Source organism: Lepidochelys olivacea, assembly GCF_965140295.1.
Source record: "Lepidochelys olivacea isolate rLepOli2 genome assembly, chromosome: 1".
In the NCBI taxonomy this organism is placed as follows: Eukaryota; Metazoa; Chordata; order Testudines; family Cheloniidae; genus Lepidochelys; species Lepidochelys olivacea.
Genome location: NC_140411.1, coordinates 280829612 through 280842800, shown reverse-complemented (window position 1 = coordinate 280842800; position 13189 = coordinate 280829612). Strand labels below are relative to the sequence as shown.

Here is a 13189-nt window from a genome sequence, read left to right as displayed (position 1 = left end):
TTTATCATTGACTCTGGATAGTTTGATGTGTTGCTTTTTAAGTGAATATATGAAATATTTAGTGACTAAATTCTTCACTTATAAAATAGTATTGTCCATGATATTTTTGTAAACTTTAAATTTCTGTGAATAGAATCATTAATGTTGTTTATGAAGGGCTCAATTCTCATGTCTCTGCAACTGAGTAGCTGTGTTTTTCTAATGAGAGCTCTGCTTAGTCTGGAATCACATAGGCTGCATTATATACATAGGGTGCATATCCATTGTGCTTGCTTCCCAAATCATGCCTTCTTTCTCCAGGTAGCAGAACTGTACTGGCTATTCTGCATCCGTGACCAGAAAATCTCCTTAAAAGCTTTATATTTCATAATATTAGAAAACCTCAAAACAGTCACATTGAAACTCCATATTTTTGCAGATTGGTATAACTTTTAGTTGAATATGATAAAGTCTATTTAATTAATTATTTATAATTTATTTTCTTTGTCAGTCTAATATATCTGTCCATCTTATTTATCTTTTTTCTTTAAAAATGTAGAACCAGCTGGGATATGTGGCCTAATGTTAAAAAAGACAAATACTTCCTCTGCCACACTCACGTGGAATCCAACCAGGACCAACTTCACCCATTATACAGTAGCTGTGTCAAACAGTACATTCAGGAAAGAATATAGTCTTTTGGGAGTGCTGAATGACTACACAGTTACAGGTCTGACTGCTGGTGGCATTTATAATTTCACATTACAAAGAGTCAGAGGCCATGTTGAAGGAGCTATCACATTCATTAAAATTGTAACAGGTTTGTACATTTTCTCTCTTTTTCTCTTTATTCTTGCAAGTGGGTAGGCATCACATTCTGGGTATAATTCAGACCAGTGAGGGGTTGTGTTACCACCTGCTCTGCAACCTTGTGTGCCTCACAATGCTTTGCTGTTGTATCTCACAACCTGGGCTGCTCACAGATAGCAAGCAGGTCATACCCTGAGTGTTTGTGTATAGCTACAATACTGATTCAAAGGAGTACTTATGGCACCTTAGAGACTAACCAATTTACTTGAGCATAAGCTTTCGTGAGCTAGAGCTCACTTCATCGGATGCATAAAGTGTTTTTCCACTTTATGCATCCGATGAAGTGAGCTGTAGCTCACGAAAGCTTATGCTCAAATGAATTGGTTAGTCTCTAAGGTGCCACAAGTACTCCTTTTCTTTTTGTGAATACAGACTAACACGGCTGCTACTCTGAATACTGATCCAGCAACTCTGACCCCAGCAGCCTGTTGGCAACACACCAGCCACACTCTGGCTTCGAGCAGCCTTGATTACTACCTGCAGGGTGACCTCAACACACTCGCAGTCCTGAATTTCCCACAAAACATGTGTTCTGCACTGTCCAGCCCTCTCCTGGACAGTTTAGATTTTATAGGACCATTGTGCTTGTAGGGGGTCAATATCCAACAGCCTGCTACTTTAAATGGAGTTAAACATGACAGTGGATTAGTTTTGATAAAACAATGAAACAATTTTATTTAACTACAAAGAGATTTTAAGCGAGTACAAGGTATTAAAGTCAGAAATGTTTCCAAGAGAAATAAAGATAAAACACTTTCTAGTAGCTAAAAGTTAACAAACTAGACTTGGTTCAAGGTAAAATCCTTACCGTGTGTGTGAGAGAGAGAGAGAGAGAGAGAGAGAGAGAATGCCTGGGGTGTTTTTGCCCCTCACTTTTATTGTCCAGTCACCCTTCAAAATGCTTTTCCTGAGGGTTACCTCCTTAATTCCAGCTATGAGGAAGGAGACATGGAGTCTCATGGTGAAAAAGATTCCGTGTTGTTGTTTGTTAGAATGCAGATGGATCTATTACTGACCCCCTTCATTGCCAAAGAATGGCCAGTTGACCAGTGATTGTCCATTAACTTGGATGACACCTGGCTAGAGGCATCAGTTGTCCTTTTTCTTTGAGAAACAGGTTTACCCCCTCCCCAGACTTGTCTAGTAAACACATTTCAGTCATAATTTCATCTTATGTTCATAAGTTTACATATAGTGTTGCCACACACATTTCACCATGATATTATTGACCAGTCAGTTATTATTCAAATGATACCTCACTAAGCATATTTGGTACAAAGATTATTATAATGGTGTGTATGGTGTGAATACAGCGGTGCATTTGGTCACACTAGGTAAATATCAGTGCACATTTATTCTTGTACAGTATTCTTGTATAACTCATTTTAAACAAATAGAATGTAAGCATTGCCACTCTAGATACTGAGCTTCTGGATGAATTCTGAAATATTTTCATGAGATTTTAGTACGATATCTGAATAGTGCATACAAAGTAGTTTCCTTTTGTTGTGGTCCCAGCTGTGCCTCATCAATACAGCATTAAAACACATCTGAAGGTACAATATCAGAAAACTACTCAAGTAGAGATAATGCCTTTATTTTGGGTACTATAATTATTTAGGCCCAATTATGTAAAGACTTTATGCATGAGCTGAATTTCACTGTCTGGGAGTAGTCACATTGATGTCAATGGGACGTCACTACGTATGAAGTTAAGCAGGTGTGTAAATCTTTTCAGGATTTAGGCCTTTGGTTGTAAACTATTTGGAACAGGGATTGTCTCTTACTATGTATGTACAGCACTTAGCATAATGATGTTTCAATCTTGGTTGAGGCCTTTCGGTTCTACCATAATATAAATAAATAATAATACAAATCTTACCTACACAAGTTTGAACAGGAAAAATATGGTGACATCAAAAGTAAGTCAGCCTGTCACTCCTTTCTCTATAGCTAATTTGCATGCAAATATTTTATTGGTTGTAATGACTGTGATATGAGGGAGACTGAACAAATGTCTAGGGTTCTCATTGGCAGATTACTTAATCTGATCATCAGTGCTCTTTAAAGATTCTGTGGCTGCATGCTAAGTTTGGGCATCAGTGTTTGAAAGGCTCTTGAAAGGCACCAAGGTAAGACTGTCAAGGAACTAAGGTAGGAAGGCAGAGGGATCCCTTAAAGCACAGAGACAGTGAGGCTAACAAATCCGACTTGTAGTAATGCCATGAGGGGGAAATATGGAAAAAAAGTCTCATGAGTCTTTAAAAAACAGTTTGTTAATTATAAATTGTTTACTTTTTGAGTGGTGTCACTAGTGGGTAGAGTTAAGGTTGCTTGGGTGCCTTGACCATGCATTTCTTACCTCAACATTTTTGGATTTCTTTAAGTATAACCTTGACTCTGAATTTCCTGGTTTTCAGGTAATTAAAATATCACTGTAATATTTTATACCCCTAAGGTACTGATAGAAACCTTCAACCTTAACTTCATTTTAACATGATTTATTTTATCTGGGAATATATCTGGTAAGCACTGAGTAGGACACAGGAACAGAAAGTGGCTGTACAGTTACAGAAGTATTTTGCAGAGATAATGATATGCTCAGTCATTGTGACTTGAAGAAAACCTGCCACTGAAGCTAAGAAGTTGTGTGTGTGTGTGTGTATTGAAAGGTGGATAATGGAGGAGTAGATGGGCGGAAGTATTGATATTGCAAAGACCTAATGCACATGCTTAACTTTATGCACTGTGAGAAATCCCATTGGCTTCAGTAAGACTATGTACAGAGTGTAAAGTTAAGCATGTGCATATATGCAGGATTGGGGCCTCAGACAGGTTCTTTAGGGAAAGAGAGAGGAGTGGGGGAGGGAGAGTTTTCTGAACCTGAGTGTTTGGATTTAATTTGAGAGTTAGGTTAATACTAGGGGGACGGAGGTTTTTATTTTAAGCAGTCCAATTGGGGCATCTCTCATTTTAAGCTGAGCTTTAAGAAATATTGCACATACCTTATTTAAGAGCTTCCCACATAAATACTCCGAAGACAATGATCTTTAATGTTTCTACAAGAACCTGTCAATTTATCACAGATTGTAGAGAAAGATAATGGCCTCAAAGAGGTTTCCTTAATTCAAATCAGATATATCCACACAAATGAAAAAGAAATGTCCTTTTCGCACTTTAGAACATGCCACTAGTCAGGAAGCTGCTGAGTTCATCTGTAAAGATGAAAAAACAAAACAAAAACCCGGCCACTGTGAAAACTGCTTTCATTACATGCTAATGGACCATAATGAGATTTCACAAATCATGATAATTTGATTTCTTCTCTTATGACAATATCATGTGATTTGCATTTATATAGCACTTGTCAGGCAAGGATATCTGAGTGCTATTAAGGATAAAATCAAATCAAATTAATGTTTAGTGCTAAAATGGCAGACCCTATATATATATATATATATATATATATATATATAAACAAATGATAGTTGTGCTAAAATACCAGTTTAATGAAATGGGTTTGGAATTTAGACCCTCCCCCACAAAAAAGCAAATACTCTATGATTGTTTAGCATCAATAGAAAGGGTAATTCTCCACCCTGGGAGTAATAGCAAAAAGTAGTGAGAACAGGCTGAGTCAGAGAGGAGCTGACTGGGGAGAGAAGGCCATGCAGCGTAATACCTGGGTCTGAAGGGCAGAGGGCAAGGTTGGGAAGCAACGTATTGCTGGCGAGGAGGCCATGGCAATGGCTTATAGATAGCCAGGAGTGGCTTACAAACAAAGTTAGGGAGAGTGGTTACAGGCCTTAATGAGACTACATGTGCCAGATAAAAGGATTGGACTCTAGGTGGAGGATTTGCAGGCCAGGGGCAGGAGGGCATCAAGGAGAGGGCTGGTCTGGTGTGAGTATCCCTGGCACTAGGCCTAAGGAGCCCCATCGTAAGACTCCTATAGTGGACTGCCCTTAGGGGTAGGGTGACCACCTTTTCAAAATGCAAAATGGACACATGCAGTGTCCCCTTTCTGTGGCCCTGTCCTCTGCTCTTCTTCTTCCCTCTGAGGCCCCGCGCTCTGGCCAGGCCAGAAGTTGGAGCTGGGCAGTGTTAGGAGCCACCCAGGAAGCCCGGACCTTCCAACTGCCCTGGGAAGGGTGCCAAGGTGCCAGAGAACAGCCTCTGGCCCATGTCCCCACCCCCTGGGGTGCACCGCCCAGGGCAGGTGGAGGGTCCAAGACTCCTCACAGCAGTCTGCACAGCACTTACCACAGCCCAGCTCTGGCTTCTGGTCTGACCAAGAGTGGGGCTCTGGGGGGAAAAGGAGGAGCAGGGGTCATGGCCCACCTCACACCCCTCCTCCCCACTGGGAAGAGGCTGGTATTGTCCCTGAGCCTTGGGCAGGTGTGGAGCAGTGCTGCAGGGAATCCTGGACAAATGCTATCCCAGAATCATTCAGCCTGAGGCCGGGACTTGAACTCTGCATTTCAGGACTGTCACATTCAGTTAGGGACAGGTGGTCACCCTACTTAGGGGCTGAATTGGAGCCTGCTGTGTTGATGATAAGACAGAAAATATTATATTGCCTCTATATAAATCCATGGTACATCCACATCTTGAATACTACATGCAGATGTGGTCATCCCATCTCAAAAAAGATATATTGGAATTGGAAAAGGTTCAGAAAAGGGCAACAAAATGATTAGGGATATGGAACGGCTGCTGTATGAGAGATTAATAAGACGGACTTTTCAGCTTGGAAAAGAGATGACTAAGAGGGGATATGATTGAGGTCTATAAAATCATGACTGGTGTGGAGAAAGTAAATAAGGAAGAAATCATAACACAAGAACTAGGGGCCACCAAATGAAATTAATAAACAGCAGGTTTAAAACAAACAAAAGGAAGTATTTTTTCACACAATTCAAAGTCAATCTGTGGAACTCCTTGCCAGAGGATGTTGTGAAGGCTAAGACTATAACAAGGTTCAGAAAAGAACTAGATAAATTCATGGAGAATAGGTCTATCAATGGCTATTAGCCAGGATGGACAGGGATGGTGTCCCTAGCTTCTGTTTGCCAGAAGCTGGGAATGGGTGACAGGACATGGATCACTTGATGATTACCTGTTGTGTTCATTCCCTCTGGGGCACCTGGCATTGGCCCCTGTTGGAAGACAGGATATTGGGCTAGATGGACCTTTGGTCTGACCCAGTATGGCTGTTCTTATTTTCTTATGTTCTTATCATGTTGTGTTTGTCTTTTAAAGCAGTTTTGCCCCATGATAATTGCAGTGTTTATTTCTGGCAGCTCTAATACAGCAACCTTTAGTTATTCATCAGCCACTGAGAGTGTTTATGGGAACCCACTGAGGGCTAGTGCCAGAAGGGCCTTGTGCTTGGACCATCTACAACACTTGCCTCTGAGCATGTGGTACTCCAGTACCCTACCACCTGTGGGCTGGTGTACCATAGCACTCACAGTGACTCCCTGAGTGGATCAGTTCTGTTACTTTTTGTAGCTTTTGAAAAATACAAATTTTAATCTGTGATTTGATTTTCTAACACACTGTGTCCTGAATCTGTACCTTAGGGCCATGCTTAATTTTATGCACTGTGAGTTGTCCCACTGAAGTTAGTGGGTAAAGTTAAGCATATATGTGTTGGATTCGTGCCCATGATAGTCTTCCCTGTTACTGTAATCCAGGCAGAGTTTTTAAGGAGAGAAGCTCCAGTCCAGACATATTCCTGATTTTTTCCCCTTTGGGTCACCTTTCGTCCTGTGTACTCTTGATTTAATTATGAGCTCTGAATTAACACACTGCAGAGTATCCGTTGCTCTGCATTTCTCAGTTTTCCATGCGCTAATGAAAAGAACATGATTTTCATAAGTGTGTCCATTGTATTTTTTTTTAGTCCAATAAAAAGGAGTACCTTAAAGCTTCATATTGTTTATGTGATAACAGGAAACTATAGAACCTTTCTGGTTTCTCTCTTGTCCAAATCAGGCTTTCCATTTTGCTATTTTTGGTTTTTTTGGGGAAGTCTACTATGTTTTTTACACAACAGGTTGTAATCTCTTTTTTTGTTCTTTACCAGTGGTTTAGAATAATCATTGGGAACGAATCTGATATTAATTTTACTGTAACTGATTCTAATGCAACCATCTGATAAACTTCCGTATGCTGTATTTAAGTGATATTCCATTTTAATTTTTGAGTATTAAAGCACTAAAATCAAACATTTATTGATAAGAATGTGATAAAAGGCAATCATTTGTATTCAGAGGATCAGCTACAAGGCAATCATGTCTCACAGTAATTATTCATCTGACAGCTGATGGCAGGATATAGTAACTGTCTCATTCTTTATCTCTTTGGCTGTAACAAGCTAGATTGTGATCAGAAAACTGACACAGGAATTTTCACAATTCACAGTTTCAAGGTAGTTCTGATTTATTTGACATACTCCTAATTTTGATTTGATTACTCTTACCTATAAATAATCACTTTTATAATTAATTACTCCTAACTGTTTTTTTCATTTGCACAGTAATATATAAATTGTCCCAGTTTTTTACCCAGATATAGTATGATCTGATTGAAGCCTACCAATAGTAAAAGGGGAAGGTAGAAAGCATTTGACAGCCCTGATCCTGCAAACACTTAAGCATGTGTAGCCCAGATACTCAAAGGGACTTAGGCATGGCAACTCTGATGCAGTGCCTAACTTTTAGGTGACTTGCCACCCAGTGAAATCCATAGCCTTGAGTTAGAAGGCCTAGGCTCCGTATGCAATACATAGGAAGAGTTAGGCACTAAGAATGGGGTCCACAGAAGACAGCACGTTGATCAGGGAGCAGCCTAAGGGTATGTCTACGCTGCAGTTAGACACCTGCAGCTGGCCTGAGCCAGCAGACTTAGGCTTGCAAGGGGGCCAGGAGGTGGGGGAATGCATTGTTTGAGCATCTTGCTGGTGCTTAAGTGTGAGATATGCAACCAGGTGCCTAGACTGAGGCAGCTGTGTGTATGACCACTGGCAAAAACTTAGGCCTGTAGGGATTTTAGGCACTTCCAGGGTTCAGCAGCAGCTAAGCATGGATTTCGAAGGTCTCAGTGATGCCTAAATGTTCATCTTAGGCACCTAATGTGGCAGTTGGATGCCGAAGTCCTTTTGTTTATCTGTCTCATGAGTAACTTTCCACATAAAAGTGGTCTCTTTGAATGCCGTGGAACTACTCACATGGCTAAAAGCTACTCATGTGCCTAAGGGTTTGCAGAATTGGGGCTTCTATTTGGAAAAACAATAAGCCAGGTCATCATCCTAACCTAAACCTCCTATGGATTAATGTAAAAATGTCATAGGTCCATAAAAGCTATTAAATATTTTTCTGACTATGTATAGATTGAACCTTACAAGAAACATAACTGGCAAATGGTTATACAGAACAGAAACAGAACTCTGAAAGCACATATGGAATGTATGTTAGTCAGATTTGTTGGCAGAAACTTTCATATAAGTAACAGGGAAAGTAGGCCAGTAGGTTAAGCCAGTGGATAAAAGAGAAGCAAGCAAAGGTGAATTTGTTTTCACAATCTGTAATTGTGATTGTGAAAATTGTGATTTTCTGCAATCAGTGTTGATTTTCCTTTCAAAGGAAAAACAATCAATCAGATAATTCTTCAAGGTATGGACTTATATTGACATATAGGGAGTTATTTATTCAAGGGCAAATCTAGCCCCTGCTCCATGGCCATGCACAGGTCCTCTGGAGTGTGACCATTGCAGTTTTGTTTTGCAAGGGAAAGGAGAAAAGGCAGGTTGTGTGTATGTGTGGGACAGGGAGGCAGGTGAAGAGTGCATTCTCTCTGTATGAGGGAGTCTAGGTCATGAGTTCTCTTTACATCAGTGTGCAGGGTGTAGGAGTTTAGGGGAAAAAGACAGGATTTGCCATGCGGTAGATCCTCCTGTCCACCACGTTAGTTGGGAGTGTGTAAAATGTCTGCTGAGAAAACTGGAATATCCTCTGTGAAGTGGCTTTGCAACTACTGCATGACCTGGAAAGGGGAGAGTTCCCCTGTCTGCTGTATGCATCTGCCTGGCATTCAACATGTTTAAATGAGTCAGGCACTGGAGTCTAGATTTGGATCATAGAGCACTGCCACATACTCCTTATGAATGCAAAACTGCTGTTGAGTTCTACCCCTTTTTCTAAATCCCATTAGTGTTTAATATGATTTATTTATCAATTACTGAGATTACTACTAGGGCTACATTTGTAAAGAATGCCTTGGAAGCTTTCAGTTAAGGCAACAACACTTTCATTTTCAAATTTGAATTTTAGGGCTAGATTCCATGCTTTTCTCCTAAGATGCCCAGCCCAGAGTGGAGAGCAAAGATGGCTTCATGCCATCATTGCACCCTTTGGATTCTGGCTGGGGCAATGGCCAAAACTAACCTTAGGCCACCTCCCCAGGTTGCCTGTGGGCTTTGCAGCGGCCCAGAATCTCTGTAGCACTCCGCACCTACTCCTGCCTCACACCCAGCATGCTCTCTATATGGGGGTTTGTGATGGGGACCAGTTAGTCAGCCCAATCTGTGCTGGACACATGACTCATGTACACTACCACAGGGGTGGAAAGGAGCTCTATTGGGGACCATAATCAATCCCCCTGTCTCTAGTGCAACTGATATTAGTAATAAGGAATTTGTGTGGCTCAGTTGAACACAAACAGAACTTGCAGGTTCTCTGCATACAGGGATCCTATTTGGATTTTCACAAAATACAGGGGGAGGTTTTTGTACCAGATATTGCACTTTGATCCAGTGCCGCCTTGGTCATTACAATACAATAAAATCTACAGCTACAGTCTTTCCAAATGCCTTGCTGTTGAAATGAGAATATACATATCATAGGAGTTTGGGACAGTAGATGATGATGACAAAAGACAGGAGATACGTGAATAGCAAAAGTGATAGTGTGGGAAAATGGTTGGGAGCTCACTGTCCGTAGCATTTTGACCTCCATTTGGAGAAACTATGAGGCAAAGGGGAATGGGTAGAAGGTTCTAGATATTGAGCATGGCAGGAACAAAAGAATAGTTGGGATATGAGCAATACTGCGAGGTCTGGAATGAGCGCTAGGATAGTGGTACATGTGTTAAGGTGCTAGTGAGTGGACTTGCTCTGTGACATATGCAAAGGAGATCTTTCAGTTGAGGATTCTCCAAGATTACAGAATGGAGAGGAGGAGAAATGCAGAGGGATGCACATGGGCGAGAGCACTTCTCTGATCAAGTAGGCGGATGACTCTTTTAATGACCTGCTGAAGAAAACTGACTGATTCAACTTTGAGTCTGAAGGGGGGCAAAGAATGATTTAAATATGAGACAGAGGGAGGAAAAGAAGGAAGGGAGTGAAGGTGAAACGAGATGTCAAGAAGGGAGTGGAGAGGAAGACCCAGGTGTAGTAAAAGAAGAGGGGATGTAGGGAGAAGATACATTTGGATTAAGCATCCAGATTTTGGGGGCTTAACTGAAACAAATAGAACTTCCTGCCATTATTTGGCTCCCCAGTATTTGAGAGATATGAAGAAATATTAACTTTTATGGTAAAAAGCAGAACAAAATGTGAAATATGGCTATTTCAGAGCTCCAGTGACAGTGCTCCTTTTAGGGTTCATTCCAGAAGAGTCATTTAAACAGTCTGATCTTGCAGAGGGAGTAGGTAAATATGTTCTCAGCATATTGCTTCACTATCTATCCATTGTCAGCTTGTGAAAGGTTAAGCCACTTTGCTGGATAAGCCCTTAGCCCTCAATTCAGCAACACATTTAAACACATGCTTACATTCATCCTTATTCAGGAAGCCATGTAGAACTGGCTTGAATTTAACTTTGAGGTTATTAATGGGACTTAAGCACACGTATAAAGTTAAGCACATGCTTGCTGAATAGAGATTGGGTGCTGAAACATGGTCTTAATGATATGCCATTCATATATTTTAACAATGAACTAGGACAAGAAGCTACTTGGTCTCTGGTGATTTTGGGCCATATCCCACTAAAGTCAATAAGAGTTTTGCTTGAGTGAATACTGTAGGATTGGGCCCTTTGAGCTCTTTAATGATTTTAATAAAATGATAGACCCTAATCATGCTCTCACTGAATTCAGCAGGTGTTCTGCCATTGACTGCAGTGGGGGCAGGATCAGGCCCTTATGTGGTGAGTAAACCAGATATAATTCTAGATGGACATCTTTATAGAATCAGAGAAATGTAGGGCTGAAAGGGACCTCAAGAGGTCATCTAGTCCAGCCCACTGTGCTGAGGCAGGACTAAGTGTATTTAGAACATCCCTGACAGATGTTTGTCTTAAAAACCTTCGATAACAGGGATGTATAATCTTTATGATAGATTGTAATATACTTTTGTTGAAATTAGCTTTACATATCACTTTGTTTGGGTTAATCTGTTCTTAATTTGTAATTTACTTTCAGAACCTGCAAAGCCAGAGGGTCTTAAAGCCTTCAATGTTTCGTCACATTCCTTCTCTCTGAATTGGAGACTACCTTATGGATATGTGGAAAGGTTTCATGTGGCTCTTATTCCTGGTCATGGCTTTGTTACTATCCTAGATCTTGGAGGTGGGGAGTATCGGGTATGTGTTTTTATTGTAGTATTTGGATGGCCAATTTTTGTTTATGCACTGTGCTGATGGGAAAATTCTTTGCAGAACTAACCAACCATGAAGCTTGCTTCTTTAGCTTTTTAACATAGATGAGAATACAAAAGTACTAATGCCAAATTTGTGAGAGCAAATTTCAACATCTGTGGTTTGTTACCTTAACAACAGTTATAATACTTTTTTTTAACGTCTACTATAAACCTACAGCCAGTCATCCAAGAGTTCATGAATAGTTTAACAAAGGAAGGGCAGAGCTATTGAGTAATACAGGCTCATTAATTGTGTACTTGCCAGGAAGATCTAGCCTTAAATCATTAATGCAGGCAACATTTCCCTGTTAAGCCATCAAAAAGAAATAGGAGCACTTTTTGATTCTACTGTCTGAAAAAATATAATAATAATAATGACATTTCTGGTTCTTTTGCTTTTGTTTTTAATTGGAACTGCAGAGACACAGGTATTTTGTATAAATGCTTACTATTAAGGCATGTGATGTTTATTTCAAAAGATAAGATAGATAGATGTTGGAAACTTGAAAGTTTTTCAGGGATCTTTATAATATTTTTTTATTTCTTCCCTCAGAAGAGCAGGACTTTCTAATGCTTCACATGCACTTAAATATTACCATGATGGTACCCTATGGTAGACAGGTTTTTTTTTTTTTTACAGAATCAGCTGTACCTAACTGTTAGTTTTGTTGTTTTTTAATATTGTATGTTATTCAAGTCTTGTAGTGGGTAACTTAAATACAATTACAAAATGCTATATTGCAGCAAACATAAGTGATGTAGTGTTTTTTTGCTGTAATGTGTGTTATGTCATGTCACCTTATATAATGTTTAAAACTGTATTTTCTGTTTGTACTTATCTTGGCAAAAGACTTATATGGATTAATTTGATATTTTAGGCTGATTTTTCTAGAGTTACTCCTGGAACAACATATAATGTGACAGTTTCTTCAGTTTCTTCTTCAGCATACAGTTCACCAGTCAGTAGAACAGTGACAACTAATGTAACCTGTGAGTTAATTATGAGTTAATTATGACTTATCAAATTTTGCACATTCCTGGTAAATAATTGCTTGATTTACTGCTTAAAATATGTACAATATTTCTTTATAGGTTACAATCAGTAATGGGTTTGAACCTGGTAGTGCTATTTTTGCATGAAAATATTAGACAGTTATTCGTTATCTTTAAACCATCATCATTTATATCTGCTGAGTGGTCTAGAAGAAAATTGAAGTTCCTCTAAAAATTTTTTTAAGGAGAATCTGGTTATGATTGAAAGTTTTATTAATCCTAATGGATAGTTATGGAAGTGTTTGCTCTTATTTGTATATTATGTATTTTACACATTTCAAACTAGACATACAGACATCTTCATTTAATATGATTTCTTTAAAAAAATATACCAGTAGCAAACTCATTTTCTAAAACAGTGGCACAGATTTCTATGTAGTTTTAGGTGAAGAATCCTGAAACTGAGCAAGCTATAAAAATATCTCTTAAAATTGGCAAAATGTCTGGCATCAAACTCTATTTTGTCTGTGAAGATTTTGAGCATTCCATTTTTTACATTCTTATAAAAGAATGTTCTTGGTGTTCCAAAAAAGCATTTAATCAGCTTTTGAAACAATGTTCGAGGGAGAAAAAAGCTTCATA

The 13189-nt window shown here is 39.4% G+C and overlaps 1 protein-coding gene across 2 annotated transcripts in view; it reads left to right on the top strand.

The window, feature by feature from the left end:
- PTPRQ (protein tyrosine phosphatase receptor type Q) overlaps positions 1 to 13189 on the top strand; it is a 213245-nt gene that overhangs the window by 41398 nt on the left and 158658 nt on the right. For both annotated transcript variants that reach the window (XM_084616734.1, XM_084616733.1), the window contains 3 exons: positions 539 to 799; positions 11338 to 11498; positions 12433 to 12544. In XM_084616734.1, coding sequence (XP_084472860.1) covers positions 539 to 799; positions 11338 to 11498; positions 12433 to 12544 — 534 coding nt within the window. The remainder of the gene's footprint in view (positions 1 to 538; positions 800 to 11337; positions 11499 to 12432; positions 12545 to 13189) is intronic.